This window comes from Copadichromis virginalis, linkage group LG19 (assembly GCF_057382275.1).
Source record: "Copadichromis virginalis isolate Kocher_CV1m ecotype Utaka linkage group LG19, C_Virginalis_male_GT1.1, whole genome shotgun sequence".
Classification (NCBI taxonomy): Eukaryota; Metazoa; Chordata; class Actinopteri; order Cichliformes; family Cichlidae; genus Copadichromis; species Copadichromis virginalis.
The window spans coordinates 33,759,638-33,784,994 of NC_140636.1; the positions used below are offsets into that span (position 1 = coordinate 33,759,638).

At 40.2% G+C, this 25,357-nt stretch overlaps 1 protein-coding gene across 1 annotated transcript in view; it reads left to right on the forward strand.

Moving 5' to 3' along the window:
- Positions 1-21,454, forward strand: part of tmem63c (transmembrane protein 63C) — a 45,369-nt gene extending 23,915 nt beyond the window's left edge. Inside the window, exons 3-23 of the mRNA XM_085441089.1 lie at positions 1,066-1,145; positions 1,931-2,018; positions 4,897-4,934; positions 5,622-5,764; positions 6,561-6,612; positions 6,716-6,824; positions 7,539-7,612; positions 7,741-7,821; positions 7,900-8,020; positions 8,214-8,347; positions 8,499-8,621; positions 10,763-10,916; positions 11,011-11,117; positions 11,765-11,851; positions 11,962-12,027; positions 12,836-12,998; positions 13,090-13,195; positions 14,415-14,582; positions 14,679-14,791; positions 14,891-14,962; positions 16,374-21,454. Of these exons, the coding sequence (XP_085297215.1) occupies positions 1,066-1,145; positions 1,931-2,018; positions 4,897-4,934; positions 5,622-5,764; positions 6,561-6,612; positions 6,716-6,824; positions 7,539-7,612; positions 7,741-7,821; positions 7,900-8,020; positions 8,214-8,347; positions 8,499-8,621; positions 10,763-10,916; positions 11,011-11,117; positions 11,765-11,851; positions 11,962-12,027; positions 12,836-12,998; positions 13,090-13,195; positions 14,415-14,582; positions 14,679-14,791; positions 14,891-14,962; positions 16,374-16,604 (2,310 nt within the window). The 3' untranslated portion in view covers positions 16,605-21,454. The remainder of the gene's footprint in view (positions 1-1,065; positions 1,146-1,930; positions 2,019-4,896; positions 4,935-5,621; positions 5,765-6,560; positions 6,613-6,715; positions 6,825-7,538; positions 7,613-7,740; positions 7,822-7,899; positions 8,021-8,213; positions 8,348-8,498; positions 8,622-10,762; positions 10,917-11,010; positions 11,118-11,764; positions 11,852-11,961; positions 12,028-12,835; positions 12,999-13,089; positions 13,196-14,414; positions 14,583-14,678; positions 14,792-14,890; positions 14,963-16,373) is intronic.
- The last annotated feature ends 3,903 nt before the right edge of the window (positions 21,455-25,357 follow it).

Below are 25,357 nucleotides of genomic sequence, written 5' to 3' on the forward strand. Positions count from 1 at the left end.
AACGTTAAGGTTCCTCATGGTTAGAGACAAATGCAATCGCATGGCAGGATGCTGTAAAAGGACCAAACTTCAGTCAGGAGAACAACTGAGATAATCCATCCACAATACGAGGTTAGTCATTAATATACTGCAACAACATGGGAATAGAGCAGCTGCCAGAGAATTCAACATTAATGAATTAATGGTACAGAAGTGGAGGAAGCAAGAAGAATGAGTTTAATAAAGTTTGATTTATCTGACTGCTTTGTTTCGCTTAATGTGCCTTATAATCCCGTGCACCTTATGGTCCGAAAAATGCGTACTGCACACTGCAGTTTAATGTTGCAAAGCACCTCTTTTTAACTTCAGTGGATATTATACATGGTTATGCTCAGGATATGTCAGCCCATTTCTACTGGAAATGCCTTTTGGTTAAACTTTCAGCAAGGAATTTGCATTTGCACTGTTACATTTTTATAAAGCTTTAATGTACATAAAAACCAGCTTCTTGTTTAATTTTTAAGTGAAAATAAATGATAGGTTGTCTTTTTGCGCTAGTAATGTTGTGGAGTTGTATTTTGTCTCGCATCAATTATATCGTCGGTTATATCGTTATCGCAAATTTTCAAATATATATCCTGATAAATATTTTTGGCCATATCGCCCTGCTCTAATCACCACTTTTACTGCGTTTGTCAACCTTCATCCATCACGGTCCAGTTATGCTCAATGATATTTCATCAGGGAAGCTCAGCACAAATCCACTATTGTACAGGATTGAATAGGGTTTTATTTTGGACCTCATTGTTGTGCTCAGTTTGCTCTCCATTTGTGGAAAATGGGAGGTATTCAGCTTGACCGCGCTCATTTTTTTCCTCACTGAACAGCATATGTCCGCGTGTGCTCGCTGATCTATTTCTGGACCACATAGCATACAGACAAAAAATGCTTCATTAATGCTGTGGCATTTTGAATCTGTTGTTGTAGACTGCTTTTTCGAGTGATTTTAGACAGAATCAAGGAGATATTTTATCTAGAGTATAATGAGGACAGAGACTGTGTAAAATTGTTTTTCTGTGTTTGTAGTTTTTACTGCTGATCTTCTCATGTCTGAGGAAAGCTGCTTGGGACTATGGCCGCCTGGCTCTGCTGATGGAGAATGACAGGTAAATCTCTCACTCAACAATATCAGTTAAACTCTGACAGCTATGGCAACTTTTAACATGTAGTAAGAAGCCTCAGTGGAGAGAGAGAATTGATGCTCTAGCTCCCTCTGCTGCATGTAAGTGGTGGCAAACTGCCTTGCTATACTTGAAACACTGATAATACTTTACTGTATTTGTTTTATATTAACAGTGAAAGTAAAATTTCATGGGATGGTCAGAATTTATTCTTCGCTTAATTCTCTATTGAATGTAAACACTGATTTGGACATTTAAGCATGTTATCTATCTTATATCCACACCTATGGTCAATTTAGAATAACCAGCTCACTTAACACTGTTAATGTTTTCCATCCAGGTTCATGCAACACTCTGCAGCAGTTTTCTTTGTGCTCGCTCCGAATCTCCTCTTCAGGGGAATGTGGGCTCGATTAGTCCTGCCTGACCGACGATGCCCTCGTAGCACTTGAGGGCAAGCAGCATCTGTTCTCTTTGCCAAGCGGTCGTCTCTCATTGTAATTCAATTACCCTGCTTAATTTGACATCCTGTTGAACTGTCAGTGTTATAGCCCACAGAGACAATCCACAAATTCAACTGCTGCACTTGTTTCACCATGTGAACTGGACCACATGTTATATTATTTTAATGTCTTCTGTGTATGCACAGATTGATCCCAGATGGGTACAGGGACTGCAGCAATTACGGTACATCTTGGTGTATTAATAAAGCCATGTCCGGCTATGATCACCAGGATTCTGTTTCTTTGTGTGTATTCTTCCTTATGCAGTCTCACATCCCTGTTTTATGGAGAACCAAGTGAGAAAGAGAAGTCGCCTTCAGAATCCAGTCCCTCTGACTCTGAGACCAAGGACATGGTATGCTCAAACCTTATCTTACATTTTTCAAAGGTTACCTCATAATTTATTTCCCGTGTTGCAACATTCTTGTTGTTCTTCTGCTCCTGCTTCTTCTTCTTCTGCTTCTGCATTTCAGGTGTGTTTTTATTTCACATCATCAGACTAGTTTAAAGCCACAGCAGACAGTTGTTTTCAGTTTCTGGCAGAAGTTATGACGAACACACCGCATACTCATGTACCAAATAAGAGATGAGCTGTTGAACATAGTGGAAAAACTAGCAGTAAAATATTTTATGTGCTTATTAGGGGTTTGGAGAGTTAGCAGTCAGCAGTCACATGTGATAAATTAAAGCTGGTGAATGTGTAAAACACACTTGCCAAACGTTGGTCAGTTCTTTGGTTATTTCATGCTTTTAAATAAGCAGTTTTTACTGACTCTGAGCTAGTAAACTGGATTACCGGCCCAGAAAAGAGCAGTGCCTCATCTTTGTTGAAAGAAGCTCCCCTTAATCTTCTGTTCTGACCACGAAGAAGCTTTGCCATGGAATTTTTTCTCTGGACAATCTAGGTCAAAATACATGCAGTCATGTGGTGGGGAAAAAGGAAGATGTGAGCTAACTTCTCAGGAGTGGACATCCCAACAAATTAAACCCAAGGTCAGAGTACAGCAGAGTACATGACAGTACAATTAGACACAAAGCTGAGCAAGTCTGTCTCGTTCGGACGGTTTGCCAGGAGAAAGCCCCTCTTCTGTAAAAAGAACGTAAACAGCCTGGGTTAGGTTTGCAAAATTGCATCCGATGAAACCGCAAGACTTTTGGAACAATGTCCTTTGAACAAATGAGGCCAAAATGGAGATGTTTGGAAATAATGCACGGTGCCACATTTAGAGAAAAATACAAATGCCTCTTACCAGCTGTCAAACATGGTGGTGGAGGGGTGATGATTTGGGTTTGTTTTGCAACCTCAGGACCTGGGCACCTCGCTGTTATTGACTCAACCATGAACTTCTCTGTATACCAGAGTACTAGAGTCAAATGTCAGGACGTCTGTTTGACAGCTATAGCTTGGCCCAAATTGTGACAAAACACGTGACAAGACAATGATCCCAAGCACAGCAGCAAATCTGCAAAAGAATGAGTGAAAAAGAAAAGAGTGAAAGTCGTCCACTCGAACTCGAGACCTCAACCCGACTGAAATCCTGTGGTGGGATCTTCAGAGAGCTGCAAATAAAAGAATGCCCACAAACGTCAATCAACTGAAGCAACATTGTAAGAAAAAAAGAGGGCAAAAGTCCATACAGGATGATGTGAAATACTGATGAAGTCATGTTGTTGAACTAAAGCTACTAAATCAGATGGTGTACTTAATTTTTCACTGTGAATTTTTTTTCTGCAAAGCACTGGAAACCAGGAAGGGGGCTCATAATGGGATAATCAATACAATCAATACAATAGTATCGGAGTACTCTGCATCAGAAACCCCACTAATGCAAAAAGCATTTAAGTATTATCAACAAAGATCTGGATGCTTAACATGAATGAATGTGCTGTGTGACTGTCGTAGAATTAGATACTATATCATCTGAATATCGTCACTCATGCATTAATGTATAAGTAGGCGTTTATTATTAGCAGCAAATCAACTGGTGCTCATTTCGAATGTTTCGTATCCAGCTGCACCGAATGAATGTTTTCACTGTGGATTAATCTGCCAATTATTTTATTTTTGCGAGATGTCATTAGGCACGCTAAACAATTATTGCAAATGTTTTGGTAATTGATTCACTTGACTTACTGGCTAACAGATGAATGAGTTCATATGTGCTTGTATAAATTGTTGAGCAGCTGAATTCATAACAAAACATTAACATTTTAAGCTTTTTATGTGTTTGCGTGCAAAAATCATGATTTAAAAAGTATCTAGTAACTAAAAGAGTCAGATAACTGTAGCAGGAAAAAAGTCATTGAAGTGACATATAGCAGAGAAGAATCAAAAGAGGCTAAAATTTGTACTTAAGCACAGAAAGCTGCTTGACTAAATGCACTTAGTTCCAGTTCACAACTGCACTGAAAAGCTGCAGCTGACCCTTTCCACGTGTCTCTCTCTTGATCAGTGACCCATGTTCAGCTTTATGTTTGTGGCGTGCATGTGTATTCTCATGCATTTGGCGGCAAAACACATCCAAACAAAAACATCAGTCTGCTCACCGAATGGCTCTACAGTGCCACTAGTGGTTAAAAATACCACAGCATATTTTTATGCACTATAATAGTGTAATTAGGGCAAAGAGGCACCGTGAGGAAAAGGGCAGATTCCAGTCATCGTTACACTGCAAATTATGAAGGAGAGGGCCTCATTTTAAAGAAACACTATCATTACCAATAACATTGATGTTAGACAGTCTGCCAGTCTTCCTGATTATGTTCTTGTGTATTTACACTAATTATACCAAGGTGTCACAGTTAATTTCCCAGTGATATACTGATGTCTAAAAAAGCTCCATCCTGAGCTTCCATAATAAGTCCTCAAGTCGTCACCACCAAGATGGCACCAAGTCAACAGTTGTAAGAGGAAAGTTTGGATCATTACTCAGCGGGTCTGTCTCTGACTCCATGGCACCTGAGTGATAGGCTGAGGTCATTCCCTGCATGTTTATAGCAGTGTAAGTCAAAGAGTCAGACTGGAGTCATCGTGCTGTGCCTGCACACAGCTGAGACTGCAGTAAACTGATTACAGCTCCAGACCTATTAAATCTCCATCTCTGTGTCACTTTGCAGACCGTGTTACTATTCAAATGGAGGTTGAGTACAAGTCACCAGATATATAACTGCCGAAACGTGTAATATGTCTTCAATAACCAGTTCACTGGCTGTTTTATGATTCTTTTTTTCAGGGCTTCTGCTCATGGCTGTCATCGCTTTACCATATGAAGTAAGTAAACCTAAAGCAGCTGCTCCTATAATTGTTTCATCCTCCTCTCATCTTGGCTTCCAACCCTTCGCCAGCCTGTTGTCTTCAAAGCTGATGTCACCATTGAACGTGAAAGTCTGGTCTTATATCTCACTTAGCAAAGAAAATGTTTAAAAAAAAACAAAAGAGTCTAGGCTCATGCGACCGCTGGTGCCACGGTTTCCTGTTGAATATTTGCACTTGCTCGGGTCTCGACTCCACACAACAGATTTAGAGCTATAAAAAAGCAATTTCGGTGGTATCCATGGTTTCCATAGTATTATGGTGGAGTTTGGGTGCTTCTGTTTTTAGCTCTCCTTTGCCAGTGGCTCACCCTGGGATCCCAGGCGAAGTGCAAACCCACCCTGTGAGTTCTCGATGTGTGGGCTACCATGAGACCAACGTGCACTTCTTTTCTTTCATGCCTTTTTTTCTATTTTATGACACTGGGTTTCCTGAACCTCCCTGATCTGGTAACCACAGATTCTGACACCAAAGTAGTGGTGCCACAGTTTTTTACTCAGGATGAGGTAGAAGCTGTGAGGGTCATTTTTATCCAGGTTCGGCCTGTATGGAGCCACTGCCACATGAAGAAAAATGTGCATGTTTATCACGCTGCGTGGAAAACCTCTGAGATTCTGAGAATGCATCTTCTTTGTTCTGTTGCAGGGATGAGGAGATCCGAAGTAAATGTGGCATTGATGCCGTGACATATTTGTCCTTCCAGCGCCACATCATCCTGCTCATGACAGTGGTTACCCTGCTGTCTTTGGCTGTAATCCTGCCGGTCAACATTTCCGGGAACCTCCTGGGTATTTTGGTCTTGAAGTGATGGTCTAGCTAGCTCACTGAAAAGTCAAGGGATATCCTTAACCTCCGATAACAACACACTGGACTCTTCATAAAAAGAGAAGTTCGGTTAAATGCACATAAACTTTATCTTTTAACAATTCATGGTACAGCTGAGTTTAAAACAACCCGATCTCTTTCAAAACTTGGAACAAGTCAAAAGGTCAGTGAAACCAAAATAAACACTGATTACATGCACAAAGGCTGCACTTCATCTAAAGGGAGTCACTGGCACACCAGTGGCAAGTCATCAAGCACTTGCCCAAGTCTGATTATAGAAATAGAAAGTGCTTAATTTCCTCTTAACATACACATGTAGGTGCCAGGGGTGGGGCGACACACTAAACAGGCTGCTAAATAGCAACAGAAATGCCTTTTTGGCAGTTGTGTGCTTATTTTGTAGGAAGTGTTGAGGAAGCCTTTCCACTACAGGATGAAGTCTATGAGGAGTGGGGCTGTCCACAGTAATGTTTTTATTACTGGTGGTTGTCACCATCATTAAATAAAATGGCCAACACCCATAGGCAGGCTGCCATGGTGACGGCAAACAAAGGGTTCCCAAGTTAAAACAGCGCAGTTAGGCATGTTTGAACTTGAACTTCATTGAGATGGCTGATATTTCATTTGACTGGATGGAAAACATTTTAGTATTGCTTCATTTCTTGGCCTCTCCCAGACAAAAGAGGGGAGGGGCTTCCTTTTAAGTCATTACAGAAATTAAAACGTCTCGCTTTGTGTCACGTTTTATTATCTCTACAGGAGACAGTCCTGAAAACTTTGGAAGAACAACCCTGGCGAATGTTAGTGCAAAGTAAGTCCAGCAATGCAGGCATGACATCAGATCTCATGAAGCATCCCAGAGCCGCGAGCAAACCTGGGCAAATCTGTAATTGCTCTGTTTATGTTCCTTGAAGGGACAGCTTTCTGTGGCTGCACAGCGTCTTGGCTCTGGTTTACTTCATTATCACGTTGCTGTGTATGGCTCACCATTCGCTGCAGCTGGAATACAGAGAAGATGAGAAGGTCTGTCATCATCCAGTCACACTTTATACCATCAAGGTCCATCCAGCAAAAGATAAAGTCAAATTATTGAGATTCTAACCAAAAGGTCTTTTTTATTGTTTCAAAAATCAAATACAAGAAAAAATAACACAGCAAAAATATTTTAAAACAAAATTAAATGTAAAGACCGACGTGCTCTGGATTTCTGGCTTCTCCCTAGGTGCTGCATTCCTCTGTTAAATGCAGAGAATAGGGCGTTCCATTGGTGATCAATAATGATATCATTGTTTTTTATTATTCATTTGTCTTCAGAGAATAAGACTATAAAGATCTATAAAAGGATTCTGCAAACCACCAACTATTCACCCACTTAGTTTGGCATGTTAGCATGCCTGCGTTCTCTGATTAGTGCAGTTAGGACTGATGGGTTTGTCATTACTATTAACATTTCATCAGAAACTAAAGAAATGGAAAAAGGAATAAGTACTCTTGTATTAAAAGAAATCGATTTATGGATCATCCTGAGAAGTTTTAAGTCAAAGTCCTATGGCAGTCCATCTGAAAGTTAATGAAACTTTTCCTTCCTTAACATGTAAACCTTAACAATGAAACTGCGATTGATCTCTGTGGATCAGAGAAGTTTACTACTATATAGGCAACAACCTGGCATTGGCTTCCCTAGAGCCGTTAAAAGAAAGTATAACGGATTTATTTATATTGTGTTATTTATTACAGGTGGCTCGGACACTGATGATTACCTCCATACCCAAGGAGATCTCTGACCCAGGACTCATCACCAAACATTTCCAGTACACGTTTTCTTCATTAGATTAAATAATCTTCCTGTGTTTGATTGGAGAGCTGTCTATCATTTTATTCATGCACATCCACACTTAGAAAATTCCTTATAATGAACATTTTTTCTTGTTTTCACCAGTGAGGCCTACCCAAGCTGCACTGTCACCGACATCCGGTTCTGCTTTGACGTCCACAAGCTAATGAGGCTGGACTTGGAGAGGTACGGCGGCTTTTACGGACTGGAGCATCACAGTTTTTGATCATATGGCTCTTGTCTGAGGACACTGTCGTTTTTCAGGCGCAAGGCAATGAAAGGCAGGCTGTATTTTGCCACAAAGGCCCAGAAGGAGGGAAAAATCATGATCAAGACTCATCCGTGTGCTCAGATCTTCTGCTGTGACGTCTGCGGCTTTGAAAAGGTAAGATTTGTTCATATCCTTCTGTGTACAGTTGCAACTTAATTGCACTGCATGGGAAGAGAATCACCACTGGATGGCACTGCGATGCAAAAATAGGTAAACACAAGCAGCAATGTGATATTTTTGCCAGTGTAAATCTGAGAGTGAAAGATGAAGTGAGCAACATATCCTTTAACTCTTTTTTTTTCTGCAGGTGGATGCAGAGCAATACTACAGTGAATTAGAAGAGAAGCGGACAGATGAGTTTAATGCTGAGAAGAACCGCATCACCATGAAGAGGTTGGGCATCGCCTTTGTGACCTTTCGCGATGAGCGGATGACTGCTGTGTGAGTAAACAAGAGCGTGACACTGAGGTCTGTGTTTGATAGGTTCTCTCATCATACAGATGCAGTCACGGCAGAGAGTGACCACATAATTCATGGTAACGTTGCTGAGTAGTGATGCAATGCCTTTTGAACATCTTGTTTTGGTTTCCAGCATTGTGAAGGACTACGGTCGCGTGAACTGTCGTCGCAGGCCCCAGCAGTCCAGCATCAGCACCGTGGTGCAGTCGCACAAATGGGACGTCAGCTACGCACCTGCTCCAAGTGATATTATATGGTGAGAACTGTCACGTTTGTTTGTGCCCTAATGTCTTTTAAAAGCTCAAGCTACTCTTGGATTTTCTCCTGATTGTCTTTGAAGTCTCAGTTTTCCAAATTGACAGCTGTGTGAGTCATTCTGATCTCTTCATATCGCCATGGTGACCTATTCCAGCACACACGCTGGGTACACCCTGGGCAGACACCCATTCACATCTACACCACGAGAAATGTATTAATCTAACCTGCTTGTCTACTGACTGTGGTAGGAAGCTGGAGCAGCCAAAGGAAATCACACAGAAACACATTTTGAGCACAATGTCCAATTTTACATGACTTGTGCATCATTTAGACACATTTCCCTGTAATTATGCCTGACATATTTGGTATCTCTGGTAACCTGTGGATCAAGACTAGACTTCAGATCAACATTCTGTGGGTTTTAGTCATGCTTGTTTGTGCAGCTTTAGCTTGTGAAGTTGGACCTAAAGGGTCCAATTTAGAGCTGAGGTATGCATCATGCAAATGTTGCTTATTGAGACTATTTGATCCCAGTGTTGCTTTTGATACTTTTGATCACCGTAATTTTGGTTTTAGAAGCTCGGGCAGTTGGTGGAACAGCTTTGATGTGGTTCTTCTCATAACTCTCAGGCAGACCTTTGTTGCTTAGTGGTTGTAATAACTCTGTATAGCTGTATTTCTGTCTTGTGGTGTTCCCCAAGTTTCTGTTGCGGGCCCCATGCTAATTGTACTTTGTGTCTATCAACCAAATATAAAGTCACTTTTAAAGTCTACCGTCAGTGTCATATGTATGATGTGTTTGTTTAAGTTTCTGAATGTTCCAAAAGTTTCTGTTCTGCTGAATACTTTTCTACAGCTGAATAGTGACAAACAGAGGTTATATCCATCCCACAGGTGATGAAAGGCTTGGCTCTTTATGGTATTATGTTAAACTTTGGTTCTGAATCTGTACCCTGTGTAGTACTTAGTGAAGCTTTGAGTCACTCCCTTTACTACCAGCTATGAAACATGGCTAAAATTAAGTCTGTACAACATTTTCCTTGTTGGTGTTATAACTGCAATCAGACAGCAACGTAACGTGTACTCCAGCAGACTCACCAGACCTTTTTTTTCTTCCAGTAAATAAGGTTTCTCGCTCGCTCTCTCATTGTGTGTTACATGTTGAGCTTATGTGTGTGGGCCACTGGACAGCTGATGCTGATTTCTTTACACTGGCTTCTGATCAGACTCAAAATTTGGTTCTTGTGATGATGTTTTGAGCCTTGCATGGACAGGCACTCACTCATATTAAAGACCTGTTGCAGACACATAATACCAGTGGGAATGTGAGGGCCTTGGATCAGGCCTTGATAGCTGTTTCCACACAAGGCTCAAGGCAAAAGGACTCGATGCTTCTTTGGCTGTGGACCCCACTGGAATCAACTGGACTCTGAAAGAATCATTAGTTTAAATTTGCTTTTGTTCATTTGTTTTAGTTCTTCTATTTTTAAATCCTCCTGGTTTTATCTGACTGTCAGTGTTTAAATTCTCCTGTTGTGTTTGCTTTTTAGTTATCCACCATCTCTTGAAAGGCACTATGTAAATAACACAAAATGTGGATGTTTCAGCGATCGGTGCCTGCATTAGCATTGCTATTCCTGCTTCTTTTTCATAAGTTTCAACTTCAAAGACATTTAAGATTATCGGTATGTTGTTTGCTGTAAGTAGCAGATCTCAAACACCGTCTAAAGCATAATCAGCATCCACGATTGGATTAGCTGCGGTGCATGTTTCTTATCTCAGAAAGCAAATGCAGAGATTATGTAACAAGTGAGTGCTGCATATGTATGGGGATTAATCAAAGGAGGCTCACAGTTTGAGCTTCACATCTGACTGACTGCAGTGTGTTTGTGTCTACGCATGAACTGTGGCAGTCGCAGGCTGAGAGGTCGAGCAGGGACTGGGAGCTGAAGTGAGCTGGTTTAAACTTGCTCTTCTACCCAGTACGCTGGACCGCTCTTAGAAGAGACCACTCATCCGGCTATTTCAGGCATATGTCAAAACATAAAGTACATGTACATCAGAGAAGGGTAATATGTTAACTGTGTTCATCTTGCTGGATGATTGGTAACTGAGGCTCGTCATTTTTCCCATCGATAGGGAAAACCTGTCAGTGTGTGGATCTCGGTGGTGGCTCCGCTGCGTCCTCCTCAACATCCTCCTCTTCTTGCTGCTCTTCTTCTTCACCACTCCTGCCATCATCGTCAACACCATGGACAAGTTCAACGTCACAAGGCCCGTGGAGAGTCTGAGGGTTAGAGTTTCAGAGCAGTTTAAACTTACTGACGTCTGTGCTCCATTGTGAACCTCCTCACTTTCATCAATCGCCATTTTGCTGTCCAATGCAGAGCCCAGTCGTTACAGAGTTCTTCCCGACCCTTCTGCTGTGGGCGTTTTCAGTGCTCCTGCCCTTTGTTGTCTACTACTCCGCCTTCTTTGAGTCCCACTGGACCAGGTACTGGGTAGTCATCAACTACTGCTCTCCTCAGCCATCTGAAATAGAAATGTGGATATTTTGCTTCGTTTACTTGCAGCGGTTTTTCTTCCTCTCAACTATCAGCGTTCCTCTTTTTTTTTCCATCTAATTTATTTCTTTTTCACCCTCTTGCTCTTTTTACTCTCTCCCCTCTCTCTCCCTCCTTCTCTCTGCCACTCTCCCTGCACTGTTATTCTGGGCAGGTTGTCATAGAGATCTCCGTGCGAGGATAATGATATGAACAGTAGTCACCGTGCACCGTTTCCTCTATGTGCGGTGACTAGCAGGAGGAAGAACAAGTGTGCATAAGAACAACCTATAAGCACCCTTTCTTTACATAACCACCCCCACAAACGTGTTGTGCAGGCGTGATGTGTGAAGGACCGAATGCAAATCAACTGTTTACTGTAGTGAAAAATGTAGTTTGTGCTAATGGGTACAAAGAGTCAACTGTTTTTTCCATTTTGGGCTTTTAATTCATGAATTTATTATGTTGTTTTTTTCTTTTTGTGGTTTTTTTTTTTTTTTTGTGTGTGTGTGTGTGTGTGTGTGTGTGGTTTTTTTAGATATATGTTGCAAAATATGTATCGCATGTTCTCATCTTATTGGATCATTTCATGTCTCAGATCTGGTGAGAATCAAGTGACGATGCACAAGTGTTTTTTCTTGCTGGTCTTCATGGTCATCATCCTGCCTTCACTTGGTCTGTCCAGGTACATCTACAGTGATTTCCCTTTTTGATCTACTTCTTTTGAATTATTCCTGGGTTTTTGTGGCTTTTTTGTAATGTTTATGCACTTTTTCTATTTTATTTCTGCTCTAGCCTTGACCTCTTGTTCACCTGGCTCTTTGATGTCAACTTCCTGGAAGAGAAGGATTTAAAATTTCAGTAAGATCAAAAAATGTAATGAGAAGTGCAATCAAACACATTATTTCCACTCCACGATTATCTTCTTGTGCAGCTACACACTGCTATCTGCTCAGGTGCTATTTTTTAGATCACTCTGTGGAAGTAAATAAATAAATAATAACAGAATGAAATGATTTACAATTTTCACAAACTCATATTTTACTCACAATAGAACATAAAAAAATGTTTAACCTCAGAAAATATGAATTCATTTGAATTTGATGGCGGCAACGTATGTCAAAAAATCTTCTTACACCTTCTTCTTTTACTGACTTGTTGCCATTGACTTAATTAGTTGCAAAGCATTTTTCTAGCTGTTTCTTTTTAGTAGTTTTGAGATGTGTTGCTTTCATCAAATTCAAAATGAGCTAATATTTTTTTCAAATTGGGACGTTTTCCCAGTTTAAACATTTCAATATGTTTTTTTTCTATTGTGAATAAATTATGGCTTTAGGAGATTTTTAAATCATTGCATTCTGGTTTTTACTGGGGTTGCAGGTAAAAAAGTTGATTTTTGCTGCAGTAATAGTTTGCGGTCCTTTGTCCAACTGTAGGACATTAGTGTTGATAATGGGGCTTTCAGCTTCATCAGAGTCCCTTCACTTGAGAGCGAGCTAAAAACAGGAAAGCACCGCACAGATGCACAAGAAGATGACTTTGAGCCAAAGTGAAATCTGATGTATATTTTTTTATTATTATTTTATTTGTTATTTGGAAATTATTTGGTTAAAACTGAGTCTCAGAAAGAATCTCCAGCAGCCCACTTCTTGTCTGTGTCTTAATGCAGGTGTGTGTTTCTTCCTGACAACGGTGCATTTTTTGTAAACTACGTAATTACATCCAGTTTGATTGGCACGGCTATGGAATTGCTACGTATCCCTGCACTGACGGTGTACGCACTGCGCCTCTGCTTTGCAAAATCCCAAGCTGAGCGGATTCATGTCAAACGGGTAAGCAGAGCCTTGGTGCTTATCTTGGCATCTTAACACGCTGTTTGGTTTAAACTTTAAGAAGCCAGCTGTGTTTATTTTGTCTCTGCAGAGTCAAGCTTATGAGTTCCAGTTTGGCCTTGAGTACGCCTGGACCATGTGTATCTTTGCTGTCAGTATGACCTACAGCATCACGTGTCCCATCATTACACCCTTTGGTGAGCAGCACACAACTACACTCTTGTAAAGCCATCTACCTCTTCTTCTCACCCTCTCTGCTCAGCCATCTGCATCCCAACACGTCCCGTCTCAGTCGTGTTTGTGTAAGGCTGTGTCTCCTCGTACTGTAACCTCACTCTCCTCTGCTGCCTGCCAGTCCGATGCAGACTGTGTGAATTTGCTGCTGTAGTCCCAGACACTCAGACACAGCGAGCTGTGAGCCAGACGCCCACTCTGCTCCTGTCGCTGCCCGGCGCTCACCGAGCTTCTATTTACTTCTGCAATCTAATCGTCAGTCAAAAACAGGCCGCCTTTAATGCACCAAACTCTGTGTCTGCTTGCATTTCACCTGCTTTTTTTCTTTCTTCTAGATTTCAGTTTTCATTTGATAAAGAAGACCAAGACAAAAGATTTTTTTTTTTTTTAATTTAAAGGCAAAAAATTTAAAATTAGCTTCCAATTGATCAAAAACAGGGACTAGAACAGGGTGTAAAAAATAAGGCCCGGGGGCAAGAACCTGTTTGGCAAAAACAAAAATCTGACTCACCAAAAGGCTTTGGAAAAATTTGAATGAATGCATAAATTTCTATCTTCTAACTTTAAAACTATAAAATAAATAAGAATAATTTTCTGTGAATTAACAAAAATTTTCTTTTCCTGTAAATTTGTACATTTAACACGTAGAAAAAAACAAGACACACTGTTGAAGTTGCATTTCTTTTCTTCTATTAAAGGATATCCCAGGGATTAGATGTTTAGTTAAATATCTGTCACTGGTCTGGTCTGAGTTCAAAGTTTTATGATGTAAATGAGTTTGAGGTCATATTTATCCCGTATTAGTATCTTTTAATTTCCTCTCTTAAATCCATAATTTAATTTAAAATCCTAGTCCTGACATACAAAGTCTTGAGTGCTCACATCCCATTACATCTGTCAGACCTTTTAGTATCATAAAATACAACAAATCACTTACTGCAGGTTTATTTGTTTTTCTTAGAGTTTCCAAAAGTAGAATGGGAGCCCGAGCCTTCAGCTATTTAATCCCATCAAGTCCCATTTTGGACTCAGGAAACAAACACTCTGCTTTTTGTACATCACAATCCTCATTAGATTGATCAAACCCTGTGTGTGATGTTGACATCGATCAGATAACTTTGTCTCTCTTTCATGTTGCAGACATCATCATCAGTGCATTTTTGTTTAACTTTTTTCTTCCAGGTCTGCTCTACGCGATCCTGAAGCACATGGTCGATCGATACAACATCTACTATGCTTATGTTCCCACCAAACTCAACCAGCGAATCCACAGAGCAGCCATTAGCCAGGTCATTGTAGCTCCCATTCTCTGCATGTTCTGGTTGCTCTTCTTCTCCGTGCTCCGATTAGGTAAATATCCCTGCCATAAAAATTCATAAAGATCGGTGGATTGTCAGGATGCTGTAATATTGTAATTTTTCATGTTTTTCCCCTTCACTGTCACAGGTCCAATGCATCCGATCACCCTCTTCACTTTAGTGTCCCACATCTTCTGCATTGTCTGTTACCTCCTCCGCTTGTGCCTTAGGAAGCAACCAGACAAGTCAACAAGCTACCAGGTCAGCGCCACCAAGTGTCACAGAGACAAAATCAGCTGAAGATGACTTATACTGAATTTGAACTAATATTTTTCCCATGCATTGTCTCTTTTGTTTCAGATGTCTGATCAGCCAGACGGGACGCTCACTGATGCAGACAGGAGTACCGTAACATCCACCACCGCCTCCAGTGTACAGTACCATTTCTTTCTCTGTTGGCCAATACACAACCAAAGCATATTATTGGAGAGAGACCTAAATGTGACAGAGAAGGCTTACGTTATTTAAGTTAATATATCAGTGGATTGTGTGCTGGATGAGATTTCCACTGAATGAGATTTAATTGTTTAGTTTTCCATGAGATCTGAGAGCCATATAGAATAGAATAGAATAGAATAGAATAGAATTCAACTTTATTGTCATTGCACATGCACAGGTACAGGGCAACGAAATGCAGTTTGCATCCATCCAGAAGTGCTTTAGTGATATAGATATATTACAATATATATTAGCAATAATATAGATATGTGAGTATATTACAGAAATGGGTCTATTATGGTATGTTATAATGTACACGGTATGAAGTATGTTGTGAATATTCTATAACTAAGTATGTAAAGGCTGTAGTGAGTACAAGCTATGTACAGGCTATGAACAGGATATAAATATGAAAAACTATACAGAATATGAAATAAATAACTTTACAGAATCTGGGATATACAGCTATACAGAAATGGGAACTATGCAAGTTGTAAACAGTTGTAGGGTTAAAAATTATCGTATGTGCAGAATGATTATTTACACAGAGCTATACAGTAGTGCAGTTAAGATAAGTGAGGGTGTGGATAGTTTCTACAGAGGCTATATAAAGTGCTAGTGGTTGTGAGTGGTGGTTCAGTCCATGTTATTATTGTGTGTTTGAGGGTACAATTGTCCATTGTGTGTGTGTGTATGTTCAGTCCATGAGTTTAACGTGGGTCAGATGTCAGGAGGCAGAGTTCAGGAGTCTGACAGCTGTGGGGAAGAAGCTGTTCCGGTACCTGGTGGTCTTAGTCCGGAGGCTCCTGTGGCGCCTCCCAGAGGGCAGGAGGGTGAAGAGTCCATGTGATGGGTGACTGGGGTCTTTGATGATTTTCCCAGCCCTTTTCAGACACCGCTTCCTGTAGATGTCTTTTATGGCAGGAAGTATATGCTCTTATGCTCTTAAGGTTGTGAAAGAATCAACCTCAGAAGACAAGCACTGGGGTTATTCCATATAAAATCAAATATATCACTAAAAAGTTCCATCTTGACTTTATAACAACATAGTTTTTCTCTTTTTCTCTTAATTGGGACATAACAAAAACTCAACCAATATAATATCCATGACATGGGAATAGTAACAAGCTCAGGATGTTTGAACTGTTAATTCACAGGAGAAAGAAGTTGAAAGAGCTTTTTGATGAACCATCTCCATGTGGGATAGATAAGTGGTCAAAGCAAGTTATAGCATGTGAAAGGTCTCTTGTTTAGCTCCATTTTAAACCAGGCACACACTGCCTGTGAATAAAGTGATTTACTGGATGACACAATTCCAAAATGTGCATTGATCTGCTTCCCTCAGCTTTTTGTGGCATCTGTGTTGCTGGAGCCAGAGCTGGCTTTGACTCCGATGCCCTCCCCAGCCCACCACAGCTATGGCGCCATGGCCAGCTCTCAGAGTTCAAACCGTGGGCCAGCGGAGGAAGAAGAAGGAGAGGGGGAACACACCCAGACCCATGAGACTGAGCTCCAAGACCCACCAGACCTCTATTGCTCCACCACGCTCATGGACAGCTCCATGGGCTACCAGTAACACCAAATCTCCACCCAAAACTGACTTCTACGTGTCCTTCAGCTGAAGAACACAGATTACTAAATGCCGCAATGCTGCGTTTTCACCACTGACCTCAGACTCCAACTACGCTGCTGCCTCGGACTCTGAGACTAGACTGTGCTTGCTAGTAAGGCTGAAGAGCCTGAAGAGTAACGGAGCCTGAGAATACAGGAGCTAAATGCTCTTAAACATCACAGTTGCAGAAGAAAGCCATTTGCCTAAACAATCTGCCGAACCCATCAGACACAGCTCAACAGAACATAACACCAAGCTAAATGTACAGATTCTTTTAGCTAAATGATCAGATGCTGATACGGACTCTGTCTTCTTCTATGGCTTAATTTGCAAATTAAAAAGGTTACAAGTGATGCAGACTGTAATAGAAATGCATTATGGTTTCAGTCAGAGATACTCTATCCATGCTGTGTCGCTTGGAAATGAGTGGAGGCGAAAGTTCCCATCAGAGTGGGTGGTGTGAACAGGCTTGCCCCGACAGACTGACAGAGGGGTTTGGGCATAGGTGATATCTGGTTCCTCTGTAGCAGAGCTCGGCAAGGCTGAGGGTGAGGGCAGCTAGTTGTGAAGCCATCTGCAGTGAGACAGCAGACAGACGGACGGAGGGCCAAATGTAACTCAGAGATGTACCGTAATATATGTACGCTCTAAACGGAGGCGCAAACAGCTTGACTCAACCTGAAGCTTGTAACTATTATCAATATAAGGTTGATATTTTTGCTACAGTATTTTTGGTGTCATTGATATTGTGCTTTGGGTTGGGGGCGGGAGGAATCGAGGATGTACAATGATTTGCAGAGATGTCTCATCTTAATCAAAACCTTACCTAATTATGTTTCGACTGTACATATGGTCAAAGTGGAATAGCTTGAGCTTTTTGGAAATCTGCTATCTATTTTCTTGCTCACAGTTTGGTAAGAAAATAAAGCATGTAGCCTGTTAGCTTAGCTTAGCACAGGTTGGAACTAATGACCACTGATTGTGCACTAATTTTCTGGTAGGCGTAGCGAGATACTCTGAGGGCATTATATAGGGTATAGTTTGGAAAGTACTTTTAAACGTCAAACTCACTTTACTGTTAGCATTGTTACGTCTTTGTGTAACGTTACTGAAACTTGGGGACTCGAAACATGGAGAAAGGGCTAGCCTACAGGCAGAACCAGTAACTTTGTGGGGTGTTGATGCCAAGAATCTTGTCTTCACTTGTAGACACACGGGCACCCTGGTAAGTAGTTATTTCTATAATACTTTTTTTCAAGTCCACCTAAAGAATGCATGTGCAGTAGCTGCACTGTAGAGTAGCGTCTGGATTAGTCTACACAGAAAATAGGCAGGCACTTGGTTTTCTTTACAAAACCTGTAGTTTACCTTCTGAAATTTAGATCTCTTGGCCCCAGGGAGACATTTGTATACACTGGTTAAGTACAGAGTCATGGCAAAAACAAACTAAATGTCTTTCAGTTCTGAGGTTTTATTTATCAGGACATAATAAAAAAGTTGTGTCTTTATAAGGTAACAAAATTGGATAAATACAACCGAGGATGAACAACACATGACATATTACAACAAGTCATTATTTATTTAAAAAAAATCTAAGCCAAAAATGCAGAAGCAGTCCTCTGGAAAACTAAATCCATGTCATGATTCAGTAGCTTGTAGGAGCCCAGTCATTCTTTTCTGTGCGATGGCATCAGTCTCTCATATTATTCTGGAGAAATAATAGCTCACTCTTCTTTACAGAGTTGTTTCAGTTTATTGAGGTATTCATTTATGCACACCATTTCATTCAGGTTGAGGTCTGGTCTTTGACTGGGCCAACACTGATTGCTTTCGTTTTCAGCCATTCTGTTGTAGATTTGTTGCTTTGTATTGGATCATTGGCCTATTATGCAAATCATTTTTGGTCGAGCTTTAGCTGTCGACCAGATGGCCTCATATGTGACTCTAACATACCCAGATCCCTTTAGCTGCAAAGCAAACCCAAATCCTCATCCCTCCATTACAATTAGTTGAGGTGGTTGGTTTTCACTGTGGATTGAGGCCAGACATCTCCACTTTAGTCTCATCTGTTCAAAGGACATCGATCCAGGGGTCTCACAGTTTGTTCAGAAGCAATGTGGCAAATCTAAGCTGTGCTGCCATGTTCTTGTTAGAAACAAGAGACTTTCCCCTGGCAACACTTCCCAAACACTACTTGGTCACTCTGAGATGTAGCTCTTGCGGTTTTTTTTTTTCAGTTTCTCTGATTGAATGGTCTGACCTTTGGTTGAATTTGCTGTGATGTCCATTTCTGGGAAGATTGGCAACTGTCTTAAATGTTTTTCACTTCTCACTGTAGAATAATGGACTTTAAATTGCTTGGAAAAACTTCTAACGTTTCCCAGATTGACGGGCAGCAATAGTTCTTTCTCGAAAGTCATTGCTGATGCCTTTCCTCCTTGGCATTGCATTAGCACACATCTGAATGCTCCAGACCAGCAAACTGTCAAAATCTCTGCTTTTACCGAGTTGGTCAGACTTACTGACGATCAGTTAATCAAGTGCATTGATTAGCAAGACCTGACTGCTACTTTCTCTTTTAATTCCTAAGGAAGCAGTAAGGGTGTACTTTCTTACACTGCTTCTGCATTTTGGCATTGCTTATGTTAATCAGTAACGACTGAGTGTAATATGCCATGTGTTGTAGATCATTTAAGGTTTTCACCATGACCGTATAGCATTGTGCATAGCTAGCAGTCTGTTCGTTTAGCCCATAACAAAATTACAATATCTTTGGCTTAGCATACAGACCTGAAAGGAGGGGAAACAGCTAGTTTCTGGTTTTAAACCAGAGACTGGTTTAAAAGTAGCAGAGACTTTGCTTTATGGTGTGTTGCTGCTAAGCTAAGCTAACTTGCTATGGTACTAATATATACATCAAAGTGCAGGCAAGAAAGTGTTTTGTAAAATGTGAAGCTGTTCCTTTAAGTTGTGAAGAAATGGAGTATAATAGAAGCGCATCCTAAAATTACATCATTTTCCAAATATGCCATGGAGTCTGTTTTGTGCCACTGCAGGAGAACAACATGGAAATCTCCAGAAGAAGTTTTTCGGTTTTGCTAAGTTTGCTAAACTCAAAAGCTTTTATAAAATTTTCCAGTTTTTTTGATGTTGGTCAAATAGGTCATTGCTGAAATTAGGTTTTGTTATGTTGCAAAGACAAACAGTAAAATAAAGCACTATCATGCTGTTTTCAGTTGACATATGCTATGTAACACGTCACTGCATGTTAATTATATATCGTCTAAATGAGGTATGCATTTCATATGTGCTAAACTTCATGTTTTTTGTGTCAATCTGTTGGTTTTTTTGTTCTTTTTGTTTTTCTTTTAAATCCTCTTTACAGCGGGTCAAAGATTTTCTCATGTGACTGAATGTTAATTTCTTACTCATGTCTTTTGCTGTGCCTTGGGAAAAAAAAACGCCCTTATTGTGTGACAATCCAGCATGGCCTGAAATATGCTGCATGGACGAAACAACCAAGAGATAAAAATTGTAACAAACCCAAAACTCAATTTTTTAACAGCCAGTGCGTCCTTCATTCAGAATAAAACAAACATACAATGTGAGCTTATTCTACTAAGATATTAACAGTCAATCTGCACACGAGGTCCTCTACCTTTATCTAGAGCTTTTGAATATATCACACGATCTTCATCAGCATATTAACTGGCTCAGCTGTCATCCATTCATTCAAAGCTTACACCATCCTGCGTACTCGTGGGACAGGAAGTCCTAAAGACGAACAGATCACTGACCAGTGCGCAAACCTCATCTGTTCTTGAAGACCAAGTGATGGGATCAAAAGCTGTAGAATAGGAAAGCAAGTGAATGTCATAAAAATGGTTAATTGCGAGGTTAAGAATGAGCGCGTGGCTTGTAGTTGTATCAATATTTTGTATTGTGTACTTGTTTGTGCCTTGTCACTGATTTCAATCAAGCCCTTTTTATTCCTCGGTTACCTTATTTTTGGATCATACGTATGTATGACGGGGTTCTCTAAATGTTTGTCTTTGATTAACAGTGACTGCTATGGGTTAGGTAGCTCCTTGTTGTTAAGTAGAGTAAGTTATAATCGGTTTTCTGTTCTGTCTGAGAGAGTGTATCATGATATACTTATAGTCATGCTTTATATAACATTAATGGCACCTTTTGTTATAAAGTGACATGTATTTTGCTCGTTTTACAGGGACTCTAATTGTAGTAGCTTATGCTGTATAAAGTAGATGAAAGCTAGCAGCAGAGCGCAGATGAAGTGGCCACTGCAGAGGATCATGAAGTTTAAAAAAACAGAACATCAAAGAGCATCTCAAAATTTCAGTCTCCAAACTGCAAACATGTCCCATGGCTTTCTCTTCCAGAAGCCCGTTTCACAGATCATTAAATGTGCTTTCCTTTGAAAAATACAAAATAAAAACTAATAGGGTATTCTTAGCTCTAATGGCCATGCGAAGAGGGATTGTCCGTTCCCATGCTTTACTAGTTTTATTGCATCCGGACATGTCTGTTCATGTGCAGTCAGCTTGGCCAACCGAGGTCTATTGGGTTTCCAGACGTGCCCGATGCTTTTTGCTCTTCGTTTATAAAATATGTGTATCATAAGTACATTATTTCAGATTTTATTCTGCTGTAAAAGTGGGCTGTTATTATCTCCAAGAAGTCTGAGGTTTAGGGACAGGCTGTGTTCAAGATTGATCTCTGTCAGGCTAATGAGTTTTCATCTGTTATAAGTGAAGTGCTGTGATCTGAGATTAAAATGAATTCAGCTCAATCCACTCATCTTGTGCCATGAACTTCTTGTTACTCTCTGCTGTGGTCTGTGATGGAAGCTTTTTCAGACACAGTGAGTCAGACTTCATGTGGAAAATAGAAGAGCCGCTGTGAGTGCGCTGGTATAAGAATACGATTCCTTTAGGAAATGTGCAAAAACATGTTTTGCACAGTACTTTCAAATGTTCATTTGATATTTAGGAAATATTTTTATTTATGTTAGAAAATAATGTGGATATCATCTGCTCTTATTCTCTTAAGCTAAGGTAAGGGCAGCTTTAATGGACACATCCAGTATCCCATCTAATTCTTGGGAGGAAACTGTGTAAAAAGTTAAGCTACTCATTTAAAATCTACCAGCTGATAACAGTGTTTCTTCTCATTTCCAGGCTTATTACCCATACTGAAGGTCTTCACACAAATGACTTTTTGGACAGTTACCTGTACATACTAGAGAGCTCACTTGCCCTGAAACCACATCAGAGTGTGGATATAGGAGTAAATTTCATAATCGAACCACAGTGGAAATTCTTGTGCTGTTTAAAGATGTTTTTCTATCAAAATAATGAAAATGTATGAACCATCTTGCACTGACTGGATTGGTTGAATTTCTCTGTATGAAACAGTTTGCAGAGTGGAAAAATACCAGACTACCACCGTGCACGATACTCCTTCATTGCACAGTCACAAAAGAAGACAGAGAGAGGAAATGCCACGGATGACATTTCCGTCGTCACCTGTGGCAACTGCTGATGGCATGATTCTCAGAGAAAGGTGAATTCCTCTGGGTCTGTGGTCTGCCATCTGCTTTCCCCTGTCCAGATGCTTAGAATAGAAAATGTCTCTGCCTCCTGCTGCAACCATATTGTCACTCCCATATGGCTTTGAGTCAACATACAAACGCAGCTCAAAAAGTTAGTATTTTAAGTCCCCTAGAGTATATTATAGTATCCAACTGACTTATATAAGAACGTTCATTGTTCCCCTTGGCAAAACACAATTACCACAATGTCGATTTAGTGGCTGTACTTTCCAGCTCTTCTCACAATCTTCTTCTAAACATGGTCTTTGTCCAGTATTAAGTTTCAAATTTAATAGCACCGTAGAGACCTTTTGTTTTCCATGTTGGTTTAAGGGTGAACCTTTTTCAGAGAACAATCCCCCCCCACCACCACCACCACCAAGGACCTGTTAGCAGCAGCTCAATATTCAGTTACATCACAGCGTCTTTCTCGACTTTCAGATTAAACCCTCTGCTGACTGTTTTTCTATCTGAGGCAATGTTTCAGGGAAACAGGGAAAGCCTTATATGGCTGAAGAGGTCTACAATACATTTCTTTTACATAACATTTGTTGGCATCAAAGATGCTAATCACTCAGGGTTTCAGGGCATACACAGATTGTGTCGGAGCCTGGGAATAGCTGCTGCCAAACCTGGTTTTATAGATGTGCTCAAAGACTGCTAATTAGCATTTTTTTTTATTCAATCTTTACCACAACTGGAGCACGCATTTTGAATTTGGCATTATAATGCAACAACACCAACACAGTAAGGGAGCCCAGTTCACAGATCGAAACATCTAAGCTGAGGAAGCCAAACAAATGTGAAGCAGAGGTGGGCGGATCGATCCAAATATTGATATAATATGTAATAATTACATTACATTTTTCTATCCTTTAAGTTCAGTATGCATCCCACTGAACTGTGTTAAATACGCACTAAGAAAAATGTCTGAATGTTTTTGTGTTGACAGCAAACTGTGTTTTATTTATAGCCCATTTAAACAACAGAAACTGAACCAAAGTGCTTTGGAAACAGGTGCATTTAAATTCCAGATCTCCAAAAGAAAAAACAGTTTCTAAAAAACATGAATAGCTGAAAGTATGGTAAATTAAGTATGGTAAAAATCACAGTGATTTGTTCAGAATGTGTTCAGAATTTGCAAATTGATGATGATTTATTTCATAAATCATGACACACTGCCCTCCCCTGCCTCTTTTGGTTAACAATATCAATATTGGTATCTGCAATACTGGCCCTGTATTTACTTGGTATCAAATTTGAAGTATCTTGCAGCAGTAATGTCAAGTGACTTGATGTCACAAAAAGAGGTCACGCCCTATATAATAAATTCTTTGCCAGAGAATTCAAATTTTCAAAAGATTTTGTGACAAATTAAAGAAATAATTAAATATTCATTTGCATATATACGTTTAAATTTGTATCCTATTTGCTCCATTTAAAAATGTATTGATCAATTTATTTTTAGGACTTAAGGTGTGTTCTACATTAATGATGTAGAAGAAGAAGAAACTCACAAAAACACTTGTAAACTAATGGGGTTACACTTTCATATAGTCTAAATGGGTAATATACCTTTCACATAATAACATCACACAAAATCTGCACAGCGATGATGTGAAGCTCCCGTTCCACTACACCCCAAAGGTGGATTGAGATCCAGGTATTTACCAAGGCCTTTAGAATACAGTGAACTTGTTCTCATCTTCATGAAACCAGTTTGAGATGATCTGAGCTTTGTGACATGGCACATTCACCTGCTGAAAGCAGCGATTAGAAGATGGGCACACTGTGGTCACAAAGAGATGGACATGGTCAGAAAAAGATAGGTTTAACTCTTTAAAGCCCAAAATATTAAATGATGGCCTGAAAATTCAATTGTTTTGAAAATGAAGAGTTTATTGAACCATCTGACAAATTCGTCAGATGGTTAATTCAATTTGAATTTCCATATGACTTTTAATTTGTGCCATATTTACTATGCCTGTCTATTTCTTTATTTATCTTTTTCAAGGGGGGGGGGGGGTGGGAATCACACTGATAATGCAGAAGTCTCAAAAACTCACAAAAAACAGTCTGTCTTAAATATGATACACTAGGCGTTAACAGGGAAATCATGCTCAGTTGACATACATGGCCCAAAATATGCCAAGAAAACATACAGATATATATAGAAGATACAAGGCAAGCAACCAAGTGTTACAGCAGAAAGACTCATCAGACCAGAAAATGCTTTTCCAGTCTTTGGTTATCCAATTTTGGTGAGCTGGTGTGAATTGTAGCCTTAGTTCGCTGTTCCTAGCTAACAGGAGTAGCACCCACTGTGATCTTCTGCTGCTGTTTCCCATCTGCTTCAAGGTTTGCAAATGTGCATTCATCTTGGTTGTGACAAGTGGTTCAGCGGTTCTTATCATCTAAAAGGAGTAAGACCATTCTCCTCTGACCTCTGACATCAACAAGGCTCAGGGAATGGCCGCTCACTGGATATTTTTTCCTTTGTCAGACCATTTTCTGTAAACCGTAGAGATGATTGTGCTAACCAAACTTCCCAGCAACAGTTGCTGACTCAGCACTCCACCCTTTTTCCCAATGTGGCCATTTCTGGATAGAAAGAGCCAACATGGCACCAGCCAAAGTGCTAAATGGTTGATGGCCAAGTCCATCTTTTATATACAGTCTATAACATTAAATATATGGGTCTGCGGGGACTGAATTTGGAGGCAACTCAAAAGACCATTAGTGACAGTTGGTTTGATCACCCATGGAGGTTGCCATTTCAGAATATACCCTTTGTCATATTTCTGGACTACCAATTGTAGAAGACATCAGAAATTCAACTGCTGATGTTGATCAATCGTGTGTAAATAGGATGTAGTACACCCAAGTTGTACTGTTCACCAGCTACACACGATCCCAAATAAATCCACTATCCTGTTTGAGAAACTACAGTACCCATCTGTTTTCTAGTCACACTATAGGTTTGACTGTTTAGATTATCTCTCGCTACATCTTTCACAGGAATGAGCCTGATCCATAGACAGGCAGAAAAGGGAATTCAAAGACTACTTCTTAGTAGGAGTAGCTGTTCAGCAGCTGCTGACAGATA